At 39.6% G+C, this 26,265-nt stretch overlaps 1 protein-coding gene across 2 annotated transcripts in view; it reads left to right on the forward strand.

Moving 5' to 3' along the window:
- The window catches only part of KMT2E (lysine methyltransferase 2E (inactive)), a 133,862-nt gene that overhangs the window by 57,741 nt on the left and 49,856 nt on the right, over positions 1 to 26,265 (forward strand). The window contains exons 7-14 of one of the 2 annotated variants that reach the window (XM_045029899.1): positions 208 to 380; positions 2,184 to 2,222; positions 4,493 to 4,705; positions 7,947 to 8,077; positions 8,712 to 8,829; positions 9,547 to 9,656; positions 13,353 to 13,617; positions 15,859 to 15,957. In XM_045029899.1, coding sequence (XP_044885834.1) covers positions 208 to 380; positions 2,184 to 2,222; positions 4,493 to 4,705; positions 7,947 to 8,077; positions 8,712 to 8,829; positions 9,547 to 9,656; positions 13,353 to 13,617; positions 15,859 to 15,957 — 1,148 coding nt within the window. The remainder of the gene's footprint in view (positions 1 to 207; positions 381 to 2,183; positions 2,223 to 4,492; positions 4,706 to 7,946; positions 8,078 to 8,711; positions 8,830 to 9,546; positions 9,657 to 13,352; positions 13,618 to 15,858; positions 15,958 to 26,265) is intronic. The other variant, XM_045029906.1, reaches the window with a different exon arrangement.

Raw genomic sequence — 26,265 nt, forward strand, 5'->3', positions numbered from 1 at the left:
CTTTGCTATATTGCGATAGATTTTCATGGGGACACCAAAAGACTCATTCCTGTCACGCCACCTTGCTGAATTCTGCATGTGAATACTTGCAGCAGCCTATAGGTTGGGACAGCACTTATTTTAATTTTGGAAACCCAGTATTATAGGTTAAACACTTACTGAATACCTGATTCTTTTTACAGTGTTTGTTTTATTTTGTTTTTATAGATGGGGATACAAGTGCAACAGAAAGTGGTGATGAAGTTCCTGTGGAACTGTATACTGCTTTTCAACACACACCAACTACAATTACTCTAACTGCTACAAGGGTTACTAAGGTTAATGACAAGAAAAGGAAAAAAAGTGGGGAGAAAGAGCAGAACATTGCAAAATGTAAAAAGGTAAGTTAATTTAATTGGTCTTTACTTTTCATAGCTTTCGTGTAATGGAATGAATGACTGGTATGTGACATTTTTAACATTTGCCTCGTGTTGGTGTAGAGATTTTTACTTTCTGAATTTAGATTGGTATGCAGGACTCACCCATGGAAAGTGATGTATCAGACTTTTTTTTTTTCCTGGTTATCCAGTATTCTTTACTATGGAATCCCTTTAGAAATGGATTGATAGTAACTTTTTAAACTTATAACACATTTGCATACAATATGTACAGGCTTATACAGTGTCCTGTGAGGAGTCTATTATTTATAAATACATTTGGGCATTTTTTTGTCACATGCTGTTATAGCTACACTATTTCTCCCTCATTTTTTTTTCTTCCCACTGCTGCTAATAAAGGGCAAATCTTTTTATAGTGCTCTTTAGCTATTAAAATTCAGAAATGATTGATTGATGGTGTTGTCAGTTCTCCCTGACATGACTTGCCATTCCATTCAGTTGAAGTGGCAGTTCTGTAGAAAACTGTTGTCAGAAAGTAATCTCTTCAACACAATTTAGTAAGTGAAGTGTGATTATTCCAAAATCCTTCTTGAAAATACAATTTTTAACCAAGGAAATAACAATGTGTTGCATTTAGAAAATTTAAAAAAAGCTTAAAAGTAACTGTATTGAGGAACCACAATAGAATTATAATACACTGGCATTGTGAAATAGGACACCTTGATTTTCTAGATTAATACAAAAATCAAACACTTACTGGATACTAGCAAAATGGAGAAATGAAATCATTCCATGATTTAAAAAAAATGCTCTGTTTGTGATCAGGTTAAAATAAAGAACTGTTGCAGTCAAGCAAAAATATTAAAAGAAACTGGAGCTGGAACCAGAATTTCAATAGTTAGGCAGTGTTTTGGCATTTGAAAGAAATGTTTAAGGTCATTAATTTAATTTATTTTTTAAAACCAGTTTCAAATGCAGTTGTAGAAATATCTGATCAGTTGTTAAAATATCACTTGAATGACAGTTCTTAATATAAAGTGCTGATACTCAGTGGTTACCTCCTAATATAGTGCAAGGGGATGTTGTAAAAGACAAACTTAATGGAAAATACTGTGTTTTCAGAAAATTTCCATAATTTTACAGGATATACAATGTACATCCATAGGCTGTCCAATGTGTGCGCCATTAAATGGGTTTACTTTGTATGCCCACAGAGCACTCTAGGTTAATGTTGACTCACTGGCACAGTGAGTGAGGCATAAAAGTGAGGTTGTAATGCTGGAAAATGCAAATTTCATGCCACCAAGTGCCATTGGACTACTAGCTTTGAAACCTTGGATTTCATTTTATTGGCAACCTTTATATAATGTTCTCAAGAATATGAAAATACAAGTAGCAAAGAATCCTGTGGCACCTTATAGACTAACAGATGTTTTGCAGCATGAGCTTTCGTGGGTGAATACCCACTTCTTCGGATGACTTGCATCCGAAGAAGTGGGTATTCACCCACGAAAGCTCATGCTGCAAAACGTCTGTTAGTCTATAACGTGCCACAGGATTCTTTGCTGCTTCTACAGAACCAGACTAACACGGCTACCCCTCTGATACTTGAAAATACAAGTGGCCTTCCTTCTTTTTATTGGTCTTTTAATGTCATTCTCTTCCCTTCCTGTTACTGCTTTTAATGAGAACAGTTGTATTAAGAATTTAACCTTTTTAAAAAAGCATAGAATCATTTTCCTTCAGAAAAACTTTGTTAATCTTAAACATTTTTTAAGGACAACTGCATTTTTATTTTTTTTTTAGGCTTTTCGCGAAGGATCTAGGAAATCTTCAAGAGTTAAGGTAAGCGTAAATATATGATAATTCTAGATAAATATAGGTGTTACTTCAGTTACATTCTGAACTTTCTGCTAACTAATCTTATTTTTGTTTATATGAGAACATGTGTTTGTATATTTAGAATATCACCTTATATATTGGTGTTTTATATTTATCCATAATACACCTGCATAACATATGTCGGTGCTAAAATACCTTTTTTAGCAGAATAACTACTGCATAAATATTTTCTGGTGGTGTTTAAATAAAGCACATTAGAAAATGACCAATTTATCTTTCAGTTGGCACCGGCTCTGCAAGTGCAGGCAATACAGTTTATCTAGAATTTTCTTTCCTTTGAAAAACATGAGATTTCAAAAGATGGATGAGAATTTAGAAGAGGCAGCCTGAGAAAGAGTTTCCCATGCCTCTAGCAAGTCACAGTGATCGGGGATGTTAGCTGTAAGAGTGTTTTGACAGTTTTAACTTAAAACCTAATTGGTCTTAGCGGACGTCAAAAGATCCATGTTGTGTAAATTAGAACTACAGAATTCTTCCCCTATTTCGTTCTTTAGTTATTTGATCCTAACTATTCGTCCTGTTCAGTATAAACATACAAAAAAGCATCACAGCCAACCTAAAAATCATTTGTCTGAAAATGTTTTACTTACCATTGTGACAAGTAATATTGCAAATGAATAAAATTGGAAAAGCAGTTTTACTGATGGGAAGTTTCACTTCCTAGTTCTATGCACTGCATTATGGTATCACTCTTATGCGTTTCTTAGAAGGAGCTCTCATGCATGATCTGTTAACACCTGTGTTAAGCAGTATCATGGATAAACTCAACTACCAGGAATTCAGATGCTACTAATTTATTAGCTTCCATCAGTTGCGGTGCCAGGTCAGGTAGAAGAGAGAAGCAACAGCACATAGAGCAACAAGGACCTCTGAAATCGTTTTGGGGGAAGGAAAAAGTCTTTCATGTAGGGATGGTGGGGGAGTGGCAGAAAACACCTGTCACCTCAGGCCCCTCTATGGAGTTGTGGTGTGGAGGTGGAGAGTGACACTGGGACTGTAATGATCCTGAGGCATCCGTGGTTCCACTGTGGAGCCAAGCAAGGAAGGACCATAGGATCTGGGCAGGAAAAGCAGAGCTGGGACTTGGGTGACCAGATAGCAAGTGTGAAAAATCGGGACAGGAGGTGGGGGGTAATAAGAGCCTATATAAGAAAAAGATCCAAAAATCAGTACTGTCCCTATAAAATCGGGACATCTGGTCACCCTAGCTGGGACTAAGAGGGAAGAGGGCAGGTGGGAACTCTCTGCATTTGACCCCTTTCATAAGAGTTTAAAATGAAGGGGGAATTAACTTCCAACACCTGCCCCCTTGGGGCCAGGAAGCAACAGCAAGAGTTTCCTGCATGCTCACTATATCTTCTCTAGAAGCCAACCACAAGCTTGGGCCAGGAATTTACTTCTAGATGTTTTTCCATGAGACCACGTGCACAGCGGGGATGGGGGTGGGGTGTTTCATTGCTCTGATTCACATTTCCCTACACCCCCTGCTCTGCACATGCACTCTGGCTTGTTTGTATTGGTCACATATATTAGTAGTGAGAAACGAAAATGGAGGGGTTTTATGTCTAAATTAGTCACTTTCAAAGCATTTTCAGAAGCAGATGCACTTTTTAGTAAAAATGCTCTTGGTGCAGTATTCAGTAAAATCAGATAATTTTAAGTTGACTTATGCCCCTTTTAAAACAACATTAACATAAATTCCTAGCTCTTCCTTAATGTGAATACAGTACTTATTTTTGTTTTGGCTTAATTTTTTTTAAACTTGTTGACAGTTAGATATTATTCTTGAGGAAAAATTAATATATTTCTGAACTATACTGAGCTTGGTGATTTTTATGAAGTGGTATTATTTTGTAAGAGAATAGTTTGATTAATCAAATGGTCTTAAGGTACTGCAGAATTTAAAAATGGAATATTCTGTAAGTAAATTGTTGAGTGGATTAATGTAAAATATATGAATGAGATATAACGATGACAAGATCCAGAGGTGTTGGTTGCCTCCTCCACCTCCCCTCCTTCCACCCCCCCCCCCCCCACAACCCTCCTTTGTATACTTTTTAACTGATTGTACTGAATTGGTAGAAAATGTTTGCCTTTCCTTTTATCCTGTGCCAGCTATTTTATATTTGGCTTTTGAACTTGTAACTTATTAAAGGTTACCCTATTACAAACAAGATACATGATTTTTAATTTCTGGTTATTGTGATTTGTAGGGTTCAGCTCCAGAGATTGATCCTTCTGACAGTTCAAACTTTGGATGGGAAACTAAAATCAAGGCATGGATGGATCGTTATGAAGAAGCAAATAATAACCAGTACAGCGAGGGTGTTCAGAGAGAGGCACAAAGAATAGCTCTGAGACTAGGCAATGGAAATGACAAAAACGAAATTAGCACCAGCAATCTGATCTTCAAACCTCCAGTAGAGGTAAATAAGTGAAGAGGGACCCGTGTAAAAAGGGAAAGAAATGCATAACTCATTAAAGTAGCACTAAAATTAATATGCTTTTATGAGATACAGTTCCCAGTGTTGTAGTCAGCGTTCTTCTCTTCTCTTAGGTTTATTTTTTAATCTCTAGCTCATTGGGAACATGTTAGCAGTAATAGTTTTAACAAATTATAACTTTCTTATATAAGTTATATATATAACTTCTTTAAATAATGAATCACAGTTGATATTCATACATTTGTGTGCTTCATAACATTCCAATTTTCTTTATTTTTAAAAACTGCTAGGTGAATGTTAGTGTTCATAAAAATTGCCAGATTGACAGCATGGAGACTGAATTACTCTGTTTATCCACAGAATAGTTTCCACACAGACTGTAATGAAGTAAACTTCCCCATTGTGCCCCGCTAACGTTCCTCATCTCTGACCTGGGGGAATACTTGTAGAAGTGAGACTAGATAATTCTCTAGCTCTGCTGATTGTTTTTCTGCCAGGATTGTCAACGGGTCCAAATTAAGTGTTGAGCTTTTTTTTTTTCAGTTCTTTAAGATAACATTCAGAATTTCCCAGTAATACACAGTATATTTTTCTGTAATTATAATTTTTTACAAATACACTGCTAGCAAATGGTGATATTGTCAGCCCCAGAAACATAATTCCTCTGCTTACGGAGAAAAAGTTCAACACCCATATTTTTACCAAAAAGTGGTTGGCCTAACCCACTTCTGGAAGGAACACCTCTGCTGATGAGAAGGTAGTTGCATCTCTGTTGCTAGTCTGTTCTTGATCAATGAACTGAAGACTGGTTTATGGCTCCAGTTGGATCTCTATGTATACATGCAAAGGCAGAATTTGTCCCAGTCACTAATGACTTGTGCCTAATTTTGAACTTGAAGTGAGAGGTAAATATTCTTCTACTTTATATCTGCCTTACCTCATATGCTACAGTTTTAAAAAGGCTTATAAAACAAATTTTTTCCACTAAAACTTCCATATTGCTGTGAGGTGTGTGGGAAGAGCTAGAAAATTCACAGCTGTAAACTAAGGCAGATTACCTGTATACAGTTCAAGTTCTGTACTATTAGAAAATTCATATAGTAAACTTCATCATAAAAGCATATTTAGAACACAGTAAATCAAAATGGTTTCTTTAACTTTATATTTGGATAAGTGAGTCTCATTAATATTAACATACAGTACTCTCAAAATTACAATCCACAGCCTATTTTGTGTAACATAGCTTCAGGTTTCCTCCTGAGGACTGTTTTTGTTTGTCTTTCAATGAAACTTAAGTTTTCTAAGTGCCTAACGTCTCTGAAAATGGGACTTAGGCACTTCTGAATTTTTTTATCCCTAATCATTCAATCAAATTCAAATCATTCAAGTATATTAAAAAAACAAACAAAACCCCAAGTTTGAGCTCCCTAAACACCTCTTCCCCTCTCTTACAAAAAGTAAAAGCTTTCAGACCTTTATATATCATAAGGAAGCCAAAAGGGATACAAAGCCCACCCTTTTGGGTTACATTTAAGTATTTTAGTGAGACACCGATAGGACTACTAATCTTTAAGGTTCTCATTGATACCCATATCAAATGTGTTAAAAATATTATGGTATGTGTTGCATTCTAAAAGATTTTAACTGTAGGAATTCTATTAATTGATTCATCAAATGGAATGTTGCTGAATGCATCAGACTGGTGGGAAGCTCTATATCGTATGGAATAGCATTCTACTGGGAACATTATTCTTTTTAATATTATCTGTGTATGTTCTGTCTTAATCTTTAGAAGAAATCAACTTAAGGCCAGTCCCACAGTTCTTACTCCAACACAACCCATAGAAAACAAAGGGTATTTTCAGTTTTATGTTAGCAAGTCCCAAAACCTAGGACTCAAACAAAAAACACTTAGTTAAAAAAGACTCAAGATGGAAAATGTAGACTACCTAATACCAGCAGAATCCAGCTAGCACTTAAATAAAATATATGTTGACAAAATTTTTGCACCTTTCATAAACACACATGTGAATGGCTAGATCACTCTAGCTGTGTAATCCTGTATCCCCCACAAGACTTTCCCATTACTGCATTCATATTTATTTAAGTTTATGAAAAAGATTTGGATGGTGTTACAATATTTATTAATTTTTCAGTTGTTTCACTCGTGTACTTGTGATTTCCTAATGTTTCTTCTTATGAACTGGTTACACAGTTCTCTCATTAAGCCTCATTCCAGGTCAGAGCATAAGGTCAGCGGTATCTTCACAGATGTCCTACAGTTTTTTTTCCAGAATAAACTACCAGTGACAATCAAATTAGATAATAGAAGTAATGTCATTATCACCTAAATTACAAAAGAGAAAACATATAGAAAATACTATATGAGAAACATCAGCTGCCTTACATGAGTTCTGTGGAAGGAATCTGCAAGCTATTGATAGGGAAAGGCTAATCTTAAGGAAAACGTACCTTATCAGATTTTATAGTAGAAGCATCTTAGCCTCTCTCTCTCTAGCACCAGCACAGCACACATGACACATTCCTTGGAGGAAAGTCACTGCTTGCAGAGACCTTTGCCTGGATATAGGCCAATCTAGTTTTGATCAGAGATGACATAATTACAAGAGGTGTGAGTTCTTTAGTTGTTGTGTCCGAGTATTTATTAGATTTTTATTAACGGGCATTCTCCCATCTGAAATTATAGAAATACATTAAAAAATTTACAATTTCCTTTCTCCTGTTCTCAAAAGTTTTGTTTTAAAATGCATCCTTTCTGTTTGTGTCTTTATTTGATCAAGGACAGTGATACCTTGGAAATGTTCTACTGTATAGATGAACCACTTTGGTCTTTGATTCTGGGGAGTTCATAGGAACAATGAAAGGCATAGTTACTAGTTAAAACTTAAAAAAGACTAACACATCAGATGTCCATTATTAAACATAGTATCTGAATTATAAGGGCATTGCTACATTGATTCTCAATCCTGTTTTAGGGAATTGTAGTTATAACTTCCTTATAATTTTAAATCTGTAGATAAGTGCATTGATAGGAGGAAAAGGCTTATAAGATCAAACAGCTTTTTTTTTTTTTTTTTTAAATTCCAGGAAGGAAATGGCTTCAAGTTGCTGCTTGAAGGGTTGCAGCCATATAATCTGTTGTTTAATTACACTAATACAATGAGTTTAATTATGCTTCTTAAATTCATTTTGTCTTTTGTAGAGCTATGTGCAAAAAAACAAGAAAATTCTAAAAGCTGCCAAAGACTTGCCTCCAGATGCGCTTATTATTGAATATAGAGGAAAGTTCATGCTGAGAGAACAATTTGAAGCTAATGGGTATTTCTTTAAAAGGTATATTTATTTTAAGAACTCTCTTTTTTAATAAGTTAACTTTCTTAAATGTGCTATTTTATCAATGAACTTTTTTTCCTTTTCTGCAATTATCTTGTTGTTCTTTTTGTGCCAACTACTGGCATATGTTACTTCTAGTACACCAAGAAAATAATACAACTACTTTTGAACTTGTATAACAGCTTCCACCTTGGGTATCAATTAAATTTATAAAGCACCTAGTAAGTGTAAGTAAATATTCCCATTTTACAAATTGAGACTCCAAGACTAAATGACTTGCTCAAGATTATATAGAGAGCCAGGTATAGACACTTGACTTTCTGACTTCCAATCTTGAGATTTAGCCATGAGACTATCATTCCTTTCCTGCTCTTCTTATTTACACAACTTGGCCTCCATAACTGAGAAAAGTTTTGTGTTAGACATGTTTATTGTCTTATAAATCTCAATAGATTTGGATTGAGAGTTCTTCATTGCTGACCTGCAAGAATTGCAATATAAAATCAATACTATGTTATGCAGCATAGTGATACAAAACCAGTAAATGAACATTTAATGCTTTTAAAGGGGAAAAACATCCTGTCTGCAGTATTAAGAAATTTTAAACTAGGGTTTTCCTTCTTTTTCTTTCTAGGCCATACCCTTTTGTTTTGTTCTATTCCAAATTCCATGGACTAGAAATGTGTGTTGATGCAAGAACCTTTGGAAATGAAGCTCGATTCATTAGACGGTCTTGTACACCCAATGCGGAGGTAAGCTTATAAATGTAGGAAATAATTCCTTAGTTAACCTAGATATTTATTTCTTTTGCTTGGCTTGCAGGATATGATGTACAGCCCATCTGTTCCCATAGTTCTTGGACTGAGGGGCTTTAATATGGAGGTGATATATAGTATAATGGTGGATTAATCTTTCAATATTGTTTCTGGTCAACAAGTTTATATATGCTGGTTTTTTAGTATTCTTTCTTTGTAAAGTGCCTAAACACTCAGGCTCAGTACTGCGTGAAGCGCTGAGCACCTTCACCTCTCATTGTCTCTAATGGATGAAAAGGATGGGATACTCTTTTGGAAATGAAAATAAAACACGTATTTTCACATTTAGCATGTTACTCTAGCATGTTACATACTAATAAAATATTTTCACCAGGACATTGACTCTATGCAAAGAATAAGGGGAAATGTATATAAAGAATTAATAGTAGATCATGTTTTGGTATCATTAAGGCATTTTGAAAGAATAATTTTTTTATGAACCTGTGCAGGGCAGCATCAAAAATATATATACATTTTTGCTTATTACTAAAAATATAATCATTTTTTTCTACTGGTTTTATCAGTCTCTGCCAATTGATGGTATTGGTGGAGGTAACATCCTGTAGAAAGTGGTCAAGCATATCTGGGTTTTTAAGAATGAGTGTGCATTTTAATGCATTATAAACTAATGTATAGCTTTTCTCCTGGATTTAGGTGAGACATGTAATTGAAGATGGAACAATTCATCTTTATATTTACTCCATCCAAAACATTCCAAAGGGAACAGAAATTACTATCGCATTTGATTTTGATTATGGAAATTGGTAAGTATCTATCTCTAAATTGTATGAAACATCCTGTATTATAGGACAATATACACCTCTACCTCGATATAACACTGTCCTTGGTAGCCAAAAAATCTTACCGCTCTATAGGTGAAACTGTGTTATATGAAACTTGCTTTGATCCACCAGAATGCGCAGTCCCGCCCCCCCGGAGCACTGCTTTACCGCATTATAGCTGAATTTGTGTTATATCAGGTCACGTTATATTGAGGTAGAGGTGTATTTCTAAAATGTTAGTAATATATTAATTGGAGCTATCATGTTATCACAGATATTCCTATTTTATTTTACTCTTTTCATACACTTTAATAGCATGGTGCCCTTAAAGTCCTCAGTGATAAGAGTGTATGCCATTGCAGGGTTTTTCTTTAAGGGATGTTTTATTATTGTTGCGATTAGTGATAGATCATTTCAATGTAAATTTAAGTGAATTTTATATCTCCATAAGATTACATATGTGGACTTACAGTGAAAATTCTTCAAACATTCATTAATTTTGTGGATTGATACGATTTGATATTTAGTGTAAACTAATGTAGAGCTATTCAGTAATCTGCTATTTTTTTTAATCCACTCTTCTTACAATTTTACATACCATAGTTAATAGCTGGCATAATTTAGAAGGAATAAAATCAGACCTAAGGTAAATCTCTGTAGAAATGAGAATAAATTATGTTCATGCTATAACCCATCATTAAAGAAGGATGTTCAGCTCTATAAGTTCTTCCTTAAAATAATATCTTAAATTCTATAGGCTATCGATCCACATGTTCTCCTGGGTACAGCTTATTTTTCCTTTTGTGAATTGTGAAATACTCTGGTAGATAGATGCCATTGTTTTGAAATGGTAAAGTAATTAGGTAAGTGCTGCTCCCAGATATGCATGAACAATTTCCATTGACTACAGAGCGCAAAATTTTGTCTTTAGGCAATATAGCTAATGTCTTCCTCAGTCATTACTCTTAAAATGAGGTTCCCCTGAAAATTGACTGTTCTTACTGTTTTTTTAAAAACAAGAAGTAGTTGGATTCAGTGCTTCCAGTGATCTAGTGAGTTCATATGAAATGTGCTCAATTTACCAGAAAACTTGTTCAATATATTCTACCTGTGACCTCTACAGACACACTACATCATCTCTGAAAGACATGAGGAGTACTTTCCTTTTGTCATGTCTTTACTATAAATAAATATTCTGCAGACAAAACTAAGCTCTGTTAAATAGATTTCCCCATTAGACATTAATCTAGTTTCACAAGTGTAATTTAGGGCTTAATTTGGAGGTAGGAATGTATTACAGATTTAGTTGACAGCAGAGTTTGACCCATAACATCTTATCACTTGGTGATTGCGCAAACCAGAAAGAAAACAGCTTGCTTTCCGTATCCCAGATTGAGTATAGAAGGCTGGTAATTGGGGGGATTTTTTTTTTTTTTTTTTTTTACTGGCAAGTAAATATAAGCTGAAAATCCATGAAAGCTGATTAACGAACCACTTAGTACCATTCAAGACTCAGGGCAAACTCTCTGCAGGAGCAAATGGGCAAAACTCTATTGACAAGAGATTGAATTGTACTTGGGAGCTTTTTTGCACCAATCTGGATATTCTGCTTATTTATAAATGCTACTAGAGAAAGTTTTATATTACTGAAACTTGTATAACTTGCAAGATCCCTTTTAGACATCATAGATTCATAGTCTTAATGTCAGAAGGGACCATTATGGTCATCTAGTCTGACCCCCTGCACAATGCAGGCCACAGAACCTCACCCACCCACTCCTGGAACAAACCCCTAACCTATGTCTGAGTTACTGAAGTCCTCAAATCGTGGTTTAAAGATCTCAAGGTGCAGAGAATCCTCCAGCAGGTGACCCGTGCCCCATGCTGCAGAGGAAGACGAAAAACCTCTGCCAATCTTCCCTGGAGGAAAATTCCTTCCCGACCCCAAATATGACAATCAGTTAAACCCTGAGTATGTGGGCAAGACTCACCAGCGAGCACCCAGGAAGAATTCTCTGTAGTAACTCAGATCCCACCCCATCTAACATCCCATCACAGACCACTGGGCATATTTACTTGCTAATAATCAAAGATGAATTAATTGCCAAAATTAGGCTATCCCATCATACTATCCCCTCCATAAACTTATCAAGCTTAGTCTTGAAGCCAGATATGTCTTTTGCCCCTACTACTCCCCTTGGAAGGCTGTTCCAGAACTTCACTCCTCTAATGGTTAGAAACCTTCATCTAATTTCAAGTCTAAACTTCCTAGTGTCCAGTTTATATCCATTTGTTCTTGTGTCCACATCAGTACTAAGCTTAAATCATTCCTCTCCCTCTCTGATATTTATCCCTCGGATATATTTATAAAGAGCAATCGTATCTCCCCTCAGCCTTCTTTTGGTTAGGCTGAACAGTCAAGCTCTTTCAGTCTCCTTTCATAAGACAAGTTTTCCATTCCTCGGATCATCCTGGTAGCCCTTCTCTGTACCTGTTCCAGTTTGAATTCATCCTTCTTAAACATGGGAGACCAGAACTGCACACAATATTCCAGATGAGGTCTCACCAGTGCCTTGTGTAACGGTACCAACACCTCCTTATCTTTACTAGAAATACCTCGCCTGATGAATCCTAAAACCGCATTAGCTTTTTTAACAGCCATATCACATTGGCAGCTTGTAGTCATCCTGTGATCAACCAATACTTGAGGTCGTCCTCCTCCTCCCTCCTCCTCCTTCTGTTACTTCCAACTGATGTGTCTCCAATTTATAACCAAAATTCTTGTTGTTAATCCCTAGATGCATGACCTTGCACTTTTCACTATTCAATTTCATCCTATTACTATTACTCCAGTTTACAAGTTCATCCAGATCTTCCTGTATGATATCCCTGTCCATCTCTGTGTTAGCAATACCTCCCAGCTTTGTGTCATCCGCAAACTTTATTAGCACATTCACACTTTTTGTGCCAAGATCAGTAATAAAAAGATTAAATAAGATTGGTTCCAAAACTGATCCCTGAGGAACTCCACTAGTAACCTCCTTCCAGCCTGACAGTTCACCTTTCAGTATGACCCGTTGTAGTCTCCCCTTTAACCAGTTCCTTATCCACCTTTCAATTTTCCTATTGATCCCCATCTTTTCCAATAACGAATAATTCCCCATGTGGAACTGTATCAAATGCCTTACTGAAATTGAGGTAAATTAGATCCACTGCATAAAAGTAACTCAATTAACTTATAAATATCTGTTGGGTTGTGTTTCCCAATGTCCTATCCAGACAGACATAAGATTTTTACAAATTATTTTGTACAAAAACCAAATTGCTCTAATTTTTTCTGTTCATTTTTGCACCAGAGTATGTTTCTTTTTTTGCTTTTTTATTTTATTTGGCTTTTTTTATTATAATAGATTTTTATTTGTTTTAATGGCGTTCCAAACTGTAAACTGGGGAACAGGTTTAAGAACCTGTGGCTGAGAGTAATAAAATGTAACATTGCACAGCTTGGTAAAAGTTTAAATTAACCCTTTTCAAATATGCTACAGTACTGGATCTTTATCATGGCAGATGTTCATTTCACTGTAAATTAACAAGAGTGGTTTAACTTTCAAAAATCATATTGCTGTAGCATTCAGTTCAATATTTTTACACCATATTTTTTTGTATTGACTGTTTTAGTAAATACAAAGTGGATTGCGCTTGCCTCAAAGAAAATCCTGAATGTCCAGTTCTTAAACATGGTTCCGAACCTACAGAAAACATAAATACTGGATATGAGACCAGAAGGAAAAAGGGAAAGAGAGAGAAGGACCTTTCAAGAGAAAAGGAAACACAAAATCAGAACATCACACTGGATTGTGAAGGAGCAGCCACCAAAATGAAGATTCCTGATAATAAGCAGAGGAGACTTTCTCCCCTCAGGCTATCCATTTCCAATAATCAGGTATTAAAACAAAAATCACTAGATGGTCAGATTTACAAACCAGAAGATTCCCTGCTTTAGAGTAATTTTTAATCTTACAAGTTATTGGAAAGAGTTGTTCTTTGTGAATGTTAGTGTTGGATTAGCTACTTGAAATATGTATACTATTCCTAGTTTTCTTGAAATGACTAGTTGTTTTTTAAAGATATTTTGGTTTTCTTTAACCAGCTGTTTCTCACTGAAATGTCTCAACATAAACCAGAAATTCTGCCTCCTAAAATTCTTTGCAGATCTGTGGTGTAAAAACTGCGTGCCATGCCCCAAGATCCCAAAACCATCCTGAAGCAGTGTTAGTCACACGTATGTTGTCCCCACAGTTCTGATATTTTTAGCCACAATTATAAATAGGCTTGCTTCCATAACAATTTCTGCTACCAAGATTTCAGCCCAAAAAAGATGTTCAGGTCTCACACTAATAGCCTCCCTGTACCTGTTGTATGTTTTTGTGTAGATTGAACACTGGCATAAAGATGGTAAGTTGAGAGGGTAATGATAAACATGTATTTATTGAGTATGGGTGGGGATGGGTGTTCTAGTTAGGTACCAGGGGTCTTGGTTATAGGTTTGGTCTTCTTAATTTATTGGCATAGAAGAGCAGGTAAATGAGAAAGTAATGAATTTCACAGATCCTAATTTGGGAGGAGCCGCGAACAGCAATTAGTAAAGAGAAATTATTCAAATAAATCAAGAGATACCGTAACGATGGATTGATTTTTTTGTTGTTGTTGTTTGTTTTTTTGAGGGAGGAGAGAATTGATTGAGTCTGAGGGTTAAATACTTGATGGGATTATGAGGGTAGTTTGAAGGATGAACGAGTGGTGTAAGGTGTGGGGTTACTTGGTGGGAGCCATTTTCAAAATTCTCTCCATCCTCCTAGCCTGTTATAAAGGGAAACATCATGGAGGAAAGGATGAGAGATGGAGATCAGGGAATTGGTGATGAATATGCAATTGATTATGAAATTTTTTTGCATAAAGTTTACATTAGGTTTGTGGTCTTTTTCATGGGACATAGTAGACTGACCTACCCAAACAGCTAACTTGCTTTAGAATGTTTCTGGGTTCATAAGGGCTGGCAAGTGATTTCTACAGGAGTAGAACTACAAAGGCAGTATATTCAAACTACAGTTTTACAGGTAAGTTACTTTTTTTTTTCCAGCCAGGTTGCCACTAGCAATAACTGGTATTTGGAACCCGTTCCTGGGCACACAGAATCCTATGTAATTTTTATAAGAATTGTCACAGCCGAGCTAAAAGTTTTTCAACCTAGAAGAGGCTCAGTAAAATAACATCTGATCTTTAAAAAAGCAGTTTAGTCATCCAAAATAACACCTATGTATGTACTTTGTCTAATTGTTTTAGTGCCATGCTCAAGAATTGTACTGTTAATTTCCACTTTATAGCAGTTTTATTAAGGAACGAATGTAATAATTTCAACTTTATTTTTAAGGTAACCACATCTAAGAACAAATGGTAGAACACTGGTAACAGATCAATTATTATTGACTCTGCTGTAACTTTTTTAAAATTTTTGAATGTTATCCTTCTGTTGTAAGAGATCTGAAAAACCCAGAAGCATTCCCATACCAAGCATTTTTCAGTGTTTATTAATCAGATACCTTTTGTGTTCCCTATGGTAAGTCACTAATGTTAGATTATAGTGGAGATTTATACAGCATCAGTAGAAAGGGTTATGTTAACAGTTACATAGGTTTGAGTTGACTGCAAATTTATATAATATGATAACCTATCTTGTTTGACATGACAATATACATTCGATTTTTATGAAGAAATTAGGTTTAAGATTTTCAAAATGCGTGTCCAAAGTTAAGGTCAAAATTCCTTATTTAGCTGCATAAATAAGTGGCCTGATGTTCATAAGTGTTGTGTGCCCTGTAGTGCCCATTGGTTTGGAAGCTTAATTCTTATTTGGTTGAAAAAACTCGCGTGAGATTACAATTAAAGAAAATGATGTGGATGTTTCTGTTTGGATCGGAGAAGGTACTTGAGTCAGGCTATATTTCTAGAGTCATAAAAGAGTCCAAGCGGATGATATATAGTTTTTACATGTTGCATTGGTTAATTGGCTGGTAGCTTTTGAAGTAGTGATTTGAGGATACTTTGCTCTGTGTAGCCTTTAGATTTCCCTAGTTTGAAAGAGTAGTAGTAGAGCTTCTGTAAAGCAGTCATTTCCATCTTTCAGGAGCCAGATTTTATTGAGGATATAGAAGAAAAAACTCCTATTAGCAATGAAGTAGAAATGGAATCAGAGGAGCAGATTGCAGAAAGGAAAAGGAAGATGGTAAGTTGGGAAGCAAGTAGCTACTTAAAGCTGTCACTAGGACTTAGTGATGGCTGCTCTTCCCATGCTAATTTGCTGCCTTTTTATGGGCTTTTAGAATCTGAGAATATATGAAGCCAGCACCTTATATACACTTAAACTTCAAATCCAAGGCTTGCTTGTTGAGTGAGAGCATTTCCGTTTGGCTTGATCATCACCTCCTGACAAACACGCAAATCTGCTTTTGTTTTTAAATGTGTATAATTTTCTATTGCTTCTGCACAGGTGCCATCACTCGTAGAAAATGACTAGCTGTGACTTTAAGATTTCCTTTTTATTATTGTGTACTACAGTGGTTGGTTATTTGTAAGATACAATCAGGGGCCAAGATTTTCATAACTGACTAGTGATTTTGGGTGCCAAACTTCAGATACCTTTTAAAGAGGCCTAATTTTCAGAGGCTTGTTGCTCAACAATTTCTGAAAAGTAGGCCTTTTTTAGACATGCTGTCTGTTGGACACTCAAATTTAGATGCCTAAAGTCACTACTCACTTTTGAAAATCTCAGCCAGGACATACTTAATCTATTTAAATAATAGTATGAAAAGTTCCTTATTTATCCTTGCTGTACAGAAATCTTATTTTAAAGGCAAAAGTAATCTTCAAAACTTTGGCTGCTGTCTTTTACAGACAAGCTTGAGTGACCATTATCTAAGGTTTTTTTTGCCTGCACAAAAAGCATTGATGTGTATCTAAAATGAATTTGCTAGATAGAGGCTTAACCATTTGATTTTTGTATTGAAAATGTGGTGTGTGTGTGTGTGTGTGTGTGTGTATATATATGTGTGTGTGTGTGTGTGTATATATATATGTGTGTGTGTGTATATATATATATATGTGTGTGTGTGTGTATATATATATATATATATATATATAATGCACAATTCTTGTGCCTGCAAAAATTTGGTGATGGAGGGGTGGGGGAAATGTTCACTCAAACATATGGTTAGATGTCTACCAGATTTGTTCATAAATACAGATGGTATGCATAAAGGCTTATTTATTGTTCAGGCACAATCTTAGTCATAAGACAATGTGCTACTAAAAATATGTACCTACCGTTTAAGTGGTTGGGGACTTTATGAAAACTTGACCCTTTAAGAAATGGAATTACATTGGTTGAATTTGAATACTATTTCAAATGCTAATGACACAGATTTGTTTACAGAACTAGGTCTTCTTTGCTTTAAGATTAATAATCAAACATTTAATTTGAGATACTAGAATTGCCATAACTTAAGCCTTCCAATTACACATTATAGTGAAGTGTACCTGTAGTGATATTTATTAGTTGTACAGCAGCAGAGGTCTAGGGTTTGTGTTTTACAGATGAATATAACGGGCAGGTCCCTGCTCCAAGGAACTGACAACCTAACTCAAATTTAATACTGCAGACCGCAACAATAAACAATGGGTTGGAAATGGGATATTGCCAACCTCACCATTTGGAAACAATACAGACATTTTGGTGCAAATTTGTTACAGTAAAATAAAAGCAAAAGCAAAATAAAGCTGGGATTGATACTAAAACTAGTACTGATAATAAAATAGAAAGGCACATGTTCAAAATTCTTGTTTCTTTGAGTCTTAATATACAGTTAAAATGTTAATGCATTATTAAAGTTGAAAACATCAATTAAAATAGTTCCTATTGCAATATTGACCCGGTTGCATTGCATATATGGTATATCTAGCACCTTTGGGTTGCTATAAGAGTCTTAGCGTGTGTGTATAGAAACTAATACATAGACATATAGTTTATTGTGGACTTTAGGTACACAATCACATGTTTAGTCTTTATTTCATGTTTTAATGTTTGTGTCATAAAACCACTCAGCCTCGAGAGGAGGTAGGGATTGGCAGGCACATTGGAGAGATAATAGGGGCAGGAATTGGCAGGTTTGTCAGTCAGGATATTTGTATGAATTTGCAATTATAATTTCACACCACTGGGAATACAAAACCCTAAAGGCGGGATTCCACACGTCACATCTCCTCTGAGCCAAAGTTGAATAGCCGATGGTGGCATGGTGTTAGGAGTGCAACAGTTCTCCATAAACGGGGCATATTTTTGGAGTTTAATGTACCCACCCTACACACCTCCATGTAGTATATAATTTGAAAGCTTATTTTATGTGCATTTAGATGAGGTATGATGTAGATCTGTCAAGTGGTGCTGTAAACCTGTAGGAGAAGTGAAACAGTGCTACTACAAATGAGAATGTGTCACTCTTTGAGTGATTGCAAGGAGATGTGCATGCTACATGCGTGATCGCCAGAAGGTTTTTCCCTGGCGGTACCCATCGGGTTGGCTGTGTAGCCCCCTGGAGTGGCGCTTTCATGGCCGTGTATTTAGATCCCTGACGACCCACCGCCTCTTCAGTTCTTCTGACCGCCAGTGACAGTCGTTGCAGCAACTCCTCTCTAGCATTAGCAAGCAATTCCCTAGTGGACTCTCCTTTTTTTCCCTGTAAATAGTTTATAATTTTATCACTAACTAAAGCTTTCAGTTAAGTTATAGTTAGACTCATAGACTCAGACTTTAAGGTCAGAAGGGACCATTATGATCATCTAGTCTGACCTCCTGCACAATGCAGGCCACAGAATCCTCCCCATCCACTTCTATAACAAACCCCTAGCCTATTTCTGAGTTATCGAAGTCCCCAAATTGTGGTTTGAAGACCTCAAGCTGCAGAGAATCCTCCAGAAAGTTGGGGGTTTTCCCCCCTCCCCTCCCCACTTTGTTCCCTATCCCGGGGACCGACATGTGCCTCGGTCTCAGGGCTGCGTCCTGCATTGGAACACCCAGCTTTGGGTCAGCCTAGGTTGGTGCCATCGACTCTGGCTTCTCTGGGAGGTCTGAGTCCGGCCACAGTGAACCCCCTGGTGCGGGAAGATTTGGAGGAGAACTTGGATGCTCCCTCCATGCCGGACAGATTTGAGGTGACCAAGGAGTTGGTTGCCATGACGGTGCAGTTCCCCACCCCACCGGCTCACGCTCTGGCACCGCAACATCATCAGCACCAACTCCTATCCGGCATAGGGGCAAGCCCGCTGTGATGTGACGCCGATCGCCTTTGCCACGGCACCAGTCCCTGGCACTGTCTCGATCTGCACGGCCTTCATCAGATTTGGACTTCTTGGAGTCGGAGGCAAAGTCCTGTGCTTCCAGGTGGAGACAGCACCGTTCCTGGAGTAGGGATGCACAAGCCTAGACTGATGACATCAGAACTGGCACAGGCACTGAAACAGCTGCAGCACTGGATGCTACTGCCATTTCCTGTACACCTCAAGCAGCGCAAGGAGATCCCCCGCGAGCCAGAGGGGCATGAGGACCCTGTGCCTCCAAGGGTGTCATCCTCCTTGAATGAGGCAGTAGCGGGGACCTCCACCACTCTGCCTGCTATGGACACCAGGACTCATCAAATTCTGCTCAGGAGGATGGCCCAGGACCTGAACTTGCAGGCAGAGGAGGTTTCTGAGGATATGGATCCCATGGTGGATATTCTGGTCCCCGACAGGCCTCGGTTGGCTCTGCCCCTCATGAGAACCATACAGAATACCACCAACTCACTGTGGCACATGCGTGCCTCTATTCCGCTGACAGCCAAAGGTGTAGAGTGCAAATACTTTGTGCCTTCCAAGGGGTACAAGCACCTCTTCACCCACCCCCAACCCGGGACCCTGGTGATAGAGGTGGTGAACCATAAAGAGCACCAGGGGCAACCGGGGCCTACCCCCAAATCCAAGGATGCTAAGAAGCTGGACTTCTTCGGTCGGAAAGTCTACTCCACTGGGGGGGCTCCAGCTTCGCATAGCGAATCAACAAGCAGGCCTCAGACCACTATGCTTTTAATTCCTGGAGTTCTCTGGCCAAATTCCAGGAATTGCTCTGACTCCCACTCGGAGTTTGGAATGGTTCTGGAGGAGGGAAAGGTGGTCGCCAGGACCTCTCTTCAGGCTGCCCTGGACTCAGCTGACTCGGCCATGCGCACTATGGACATGGCCATAACTGAGACGCAGCTCTTGGCTACAGGTCTCAGGGCTTCTGCATGACTCCAGAACAGAATTCAGGACCTGCCCTTCGACTGCTCTGGCCTCTTTGCAGAACAGACAGATTCAAGGCTGCATAGCCTTAAGGACTCGTGGGTGACCCTCAAGTCTTTGGGGCTGCACACACCAGCTGCACAAAGAAAGGCATTTAAGCCCCAGGCCGCCCAATGATTCTACCCTGCCCCTTCCAGACAGGACTACAGTAAGAAGTGGGGCAGAAGTAATAGGGGTGCTCATCTCAGGCCTCCTCTTGACAAGGGCAGGGCTTGGCTAAGCAGCCCTCGGGCTCAAAGCCAAACTTGAAAGTGAGCCTGAGGATGGAGCACCAGTTCCTCAATCTCGGTCTTATCCTCAACGTGGTGAATTTGACTCTGGCTCCCACTCAAAGAATAGAAATCATCGGGGTTCTCCTGGATTCCACCCTGGCCAGGGCGTTCCTGCCAGAGTCTCGTTTTCTAGCCATGAGCGCCATCATACAAGGTCTCGACCATTTCCTAACCACAATAGCCAGAAACTGCCTAAAATTACTCTAACATACGGCAGCGTGGACTTATGTGGTGCAGCATGCAAGGCTGTGCCTCTATCCCCTCCAGGCATGGCTGGCGCAAATGTACAGACCAAACCAGGACCATCTGGACAGTCTGGTCATTCTTTCTCCTCGGGCTCTTGAGTCCCTCCAGTGGTGGTTCAATCCACAGACGGTCCGTGCGGGAGTACCTTTTTCCAAACCTCATCTGTTGCTAATCATGGATGTATTAGTGCTGGGGTGGAGAGCACACCTGGGCAACCTCAGAACTCAAGGCCTGTGGTCCCAAGCGGAATTATCGCTACACATCAACATCAGGGAGCTTGCCAGACATTTCATGCTCCATTTTCAGAGCAAATTTGTATCGGTGTTGACAGACACCACCACAATGATGTTATATAAACAAACAGGGTGGTACTTGCTTCTCTCCCCTATGCCAGGAAGCCGCAGGTTGTGGAACTTTTGCATTACCCACTCGATACAGTTGGAGGTGTCGTATCTGCCAGGAGCACAAATGAACAGGCCGATTGCCTCAGCAGATCTTTCCAATGCCATGGATGGTCTCTCTAACTGGACATTGTCAGCAATATCTTCCTGAGGTGGGGATCTCCCCAGGTAGCCCTGTTTGCAACACGAGGCAACGGGAAGTGCCAGCAGTTCTGCTCCTTCCTGAATCACAGCCCTGGTTTGATCACGGACGCCTTTCTCCTCTTGTGGACAGGACCCCTGCTGTATGCATTCCTGCTGTTCCCTCTCATCCTCAAGGTCCAGTGGGACAAGGCTTTGCTGATTCTTGTAGTGCCGGCATGGCCCTGCCAACATTGGTTCTCCACGCTGTTGAACCTCTTGGTGGACACATCGATGACTTTGTCCATGATTCCAGACCTCATCACGCAGGACCACTGCCTTCAGCATCCCAACCCTGAGTCTCCACCTCACTGAGTGGAAAATCCATGGCTAAATCTATTATAGCTCCAGTGCTCTAGTTTGGTTGGGGAGGTTCTCCTTGGCAGTGGAAAGTCCTCCACTCATGCCACTTATCTAGCCAAGTGGGAAAGGTTCTCTATTTGGTCCGCACAGAAGGGCACCCCTCCATTGCAGTCCTCAGTCCCTTTTATAGTGGGCTGTTAACTCTATTTAAAGTGGCAAGAGCAGGCAGTCTTGTCAATCAAGGTGCACCTGGTAGCTATTTTCACTTTTCCACCCAGGCCCAGTGGGGCAGATGGTATTTGCTAACCCCATGGTTGGACGCTTCCTTAAAGGGCTAGACAGACTATATCCCCAGATGCCGCAATCGGTCCTCTCATGGGACATTGACCTGGTCCTCTCAAGGCTCATGGTGCCCTGCTTTACGTCTCTTGGAAAGTGGTGTTTTTCGTGGCTATAACATTAGCCAGAAGAGTGTCTGAGCTCAAAGCTTTAACGTCTGAGCCCCCTTATACAGTGTTTTGTAAGGGCAAGGTACAATTGTGGCCTTTCCCAGCTTTTCTCCCTAAGGTTGTTTCACAATTTCATGCAAATCAGGACATCTTTTTACCAGTGTTCTTCCCGAAGCCACATGCTAATGACAGGGAACAAAGGCTCCATTCCTTAGATCAGGGGTCTCAAACTCAAATGACCCCGAGGGCCGCATGAGGACTAGTGCATTGGCCCGAGGGCCGCATCACTGACACGCCCCCTTGCTGCCCCTGGCCCCACCCCCAATCCACCCCTTCCATGAGGCCCCGCCCCTGCCCTGTCTCTTCTCCACCTCCTCCCCTAAGCGCGCGGCTCCCCGCTCCTCCCCCCTCCCTCCTGGAAAGTGCTAAGCGCCACCAACAGCTGTTTGGCGGCTTGGCGGCGGGAAGCGCCTGGAGGTAGGCAGAAAAAAAAATGAAGAGTAATATAGTAGTATAGTATTAAAATATAGTATGCTATTAAAAGTCAATGTATTAACTTTTTTATTAACTTCTTTAACTGTAATGTGAAACGTCAGTGCTAATTTTGACAGTCATTTCATTTTTGGCCACTTAGCTGGCAGCGTTTTGCATCAACCAGAGCATCAATATTAGGTTTGATATCCTGAGACGAAACCAATCTCAGTGTTGCTTGCAAATGTTCATCAGTGAGCCTTGACCTTAACACAGATTTGTTAATCTTCATGGAAGAGAAAAACTGTTCACATACATATGTACTTCCAAACATTGCCATTATCCTTGCAGAAGCAGAGAATAACATGGGAAATCTTTCTTGTGAAAGAAACCTGTAGAATTCTGGAATTCCAACATCTGTATACTTCTGCTTCAAAATCGTGTCACACTGAAGCTCCACTAACTCCATCTGCATTTCCTCTGCAACATTGTCAATTTCAACAGCAAATGGTGTGGAAAAAAGTTGAAAATGTGGTTCAAGTGCCTTGAAATCTTTAAACCGCACATCAAACTGTTTGTGTAAGTTAGAAATGATCTCTGCATATTCTTTCAAGGATTTGGGTTCAACTTTTCCTAAGGAATTCAGAGTTGAGAAATGGACCAAATTGCCAGCAGTCAGCTGTTTCCCCCATAAAGTAAGCTTGACTTTGAATGACTTAATACTGTCATACATCTGTGTTATCACCTGTTTTCTACCCTGAAGTTTCAAGTTCAGTGCATTCAGGTGATCAGTTACATCTGTTAGAAAAGCAAGGTTGCAGATAAAAGTGGAATCAGCAAGCTGTGGAACCTCCTTGTTTTTCATTTTCATGAAGGAATCAATCTCCTCTTTAAGTGCAAAAAAATGCTTCAAAACATTTCCACGACTCAGCCATCTAACTTGAGTGTGATACAGAAGTTCCCCATATTCACTGTCCATACTTGCTAGAAAAGAAGTGAACTGTCTGTGATTCAGCCCTCGTGCACGTATAAAATTAACAGTTTTAACAACTACATCCATAACTTCTTTCATTTGTAGACTTTTACTACACAGGGCTTCTTGGTGCAAAATACAATGTATACTGGTGAAGCTAATTCCTGGTATATTGAGGCTGTTCAGTTTGGTCTTCAATAATCCAACCACACCAATGTTTTCAGAGCACATTGATGGCGCACCGTCCGTAGCCAAAGATACGAGTTTGTTCCATGGCAGCGCAGCTTTTTCAATACACTCTTCCAATCCTTGAAATATGTCACGTCCCGTTGTGGTACCCTTCAGTGGCATTAAGTCTAGCAATTCTTCAGTTATATTCAAATTGCAGTCCACACCTCTAATGAACACTGCACACTGTGCGGTATCTGATACATCTGTACTCTCATCAAGAGCAATTGAAAATACTTCAAAGTCTTTTGCCATTTGAATCAATTGTTTTTGCACATTATCAGCTAAATCCGTTATCCTGCAGGCAACTGTATTTGCAGACAAGCTTATTCCTTCAAAAACTTTCTTCCTATCAGGACATAAAATTTCACTGGCCTTCATAAGACATTCTTTTATGAATAAGCCTTCTGTAAAAGGTCGCGATGATTTAGCTATCATTTCGCTTATCACAAAACTTGCTCTTACTGAATCTTCGCTAGACTTGTTAATCCCTGAAAATAAATTTCTTTGCTTGGCAAATGCTGCTTTAAGTTGCTGAACTTTTTCCTCTCGGATTTTTCCGGTGAATGCATCATATTTTTCACGGTGCATCGTGTCATAGTGCCGACGCACGTTATACTCCTTGGGAACAGCAATCGTTTGCTGACAAATAAGGCATTGAATTTTATCTTTTACCTCTGTGAAAAAATATAAATTCTCCCATTTGTCTTGGAAAACTCTCTTTTCTTCCATGAGTGTTCTTTTTTTTGACGAAGTCATTTCCAAGCAGTTTTAATAAATATATACACTCAGTAATGCACCTCACTCAAAGGACAAAACACGCACTTAGATTTACTGCCTAAGGCTCTGGGAGGGAGTTTGGGTGGGGGAGGGGGTCTGGAGTGCAGGCTCTGTGCTCGGTGCAGGCTCCAGGCTGCGGCAGGGGGTGGGGGTGCAGGCTTTGGGACGGAGTTTGGGGATAGGAGGGGGTGCAGGGGTGAGGGCTGTGGGGCTGAGGGTGAGGGGTTTGAGGCATTGGAGAGGCTCGGGGCATTGGAGAGTCTCAGGACTAGGGCAGAAAGGCAGGGGAAGGGCAGTGTGCCCTGGCCCTAGTGCAGGGGGGCGCTAGGACCCTGCGGCAGCAGGTGATGCCGGAAGCCGGCATAGCGGAGGAGTGGAGTCAGCGTGAGCTCCCGGGCGGTGAGGGGGCAGCAAGTGGGGGCCGGGTGACACTGGGGGGAGGCGCGTGGGGGCGGCAGGTGGGGCCAGGGGAGAGACCCGGCCCCAAACATTGGGGATCAGCACGCGGGGAGCTTAGGCACAGAAAATAACTCGGGGAGGGGGGCGGGGGTGAGGGGAGTTTGGTGGCGACAGGAAGTAACTGGGGGAGCTCCGCGGGCCGCAGGGAAGAGCTCCGAGGGCCGCATGCAGCCCGCGGGCCGCATGTTTGAGATCCCTGCCTTAGATGTTAGGCGCTGGCTTTTTACATTGAGCTGACAAAGCCGTTTAAGAAGTCGACACCACTCTTCATTGCCATTGCTTAGAGAATGAAAGGACTGCCAGTCTCATCCCAACAAATTTCTTCTTGGATCACAGCCTTTATCAGGATATGCTATGACCTGGCAAAGATACCAGCCCCAGCATTGACTCTGCAGTCCACGCGAGTGCAAGCTTTGTCTGCAGCGTTCCTGGCACCAGGCCCCTTTCAGGACATCTGCAGGGTGATGACATAGTCATCTGTTCATACCTTTACTTCACACTGCAGGCTAGAGATGATGCCACGTTTGGTAGAGCAGTGCTTCAGTCTGCAACTCGGTGAACTCCGACTCCTCCTTCGGGGGAACTCCTTGGGAGTCACCTACTTGGAATTGAAATGAGCCAGCACTCGAAGAAAAAACTGTTACCTACCTTTTGTAACTGTTGCTCTTTGAGATGTGTTGCTCATGTCCATTCCCGTCTCCCCTCTGTTGGAGTATCCGGCAAGAAAGAACTGAAGAGGCAGCAGGTCAGCAGGGACCTATATACGTGGCCATGAAGGTGCCACTCCAGGAGGCTCCATAGCTGACCTGACGGTTACTGCTAGGGAAAAACCTTCCGAAGGTGTGTGCTCTGCGTACACAATCGACTTGGAATGTACATGAGCAGCCCATCTCAAAGAACAACAGTTATGAAAGCCAGGTAACTTTTGTTGTTGTTGCACAGTTCCAGAAATACTCTAACATGACTATGACTACAGTTTTACTGTTCAAGTTAATTTCAGCACCTTAATATGGTGTTTATTGGTCAAAGCTACCAAACAACAATGTGTTGAAATTAGGGCTGTCAAGCAATAAAAAAAATTAAGTGGGATTAATCATGCTGTTAAACTATAATAGAATACCATTCATTCAAAAATGTTTTCTACGTTTTCAAATACATTGATTTCAATTACAATACAGAATACAAAGTGTACAGTGCTCACTTTATATTTATTATAAATATTTGCACTGTAAAAAAATATTTTTCAGTTCACCTAGTACAAGTACTGTAGTGCAATCTCTTTATCATGAAAGTTGAATTTACAAATGTAGAATTATGTACCAAAAAAACTGCATTCAAAAACAAAACAATGTAAAACTTTAGAGCCTACAAGTCCACTCAGTCCTACTTCAGCCAATCACT

The sequence above is a fragment of the Mauremys mutica genome, chromosome 1, assembly GCF_020497125.1.
Source record: "Mauremys mutica isolate MM-2020 ecotype Southern chromosome 1, ASM2049712v1, whole genome shotgun sequence".
Taxonomy (NCBI): Eukaryota; Metazoa; Chordata; order Testudines; family Geoemydidae; genus Mauremys; species Mauremys mutica.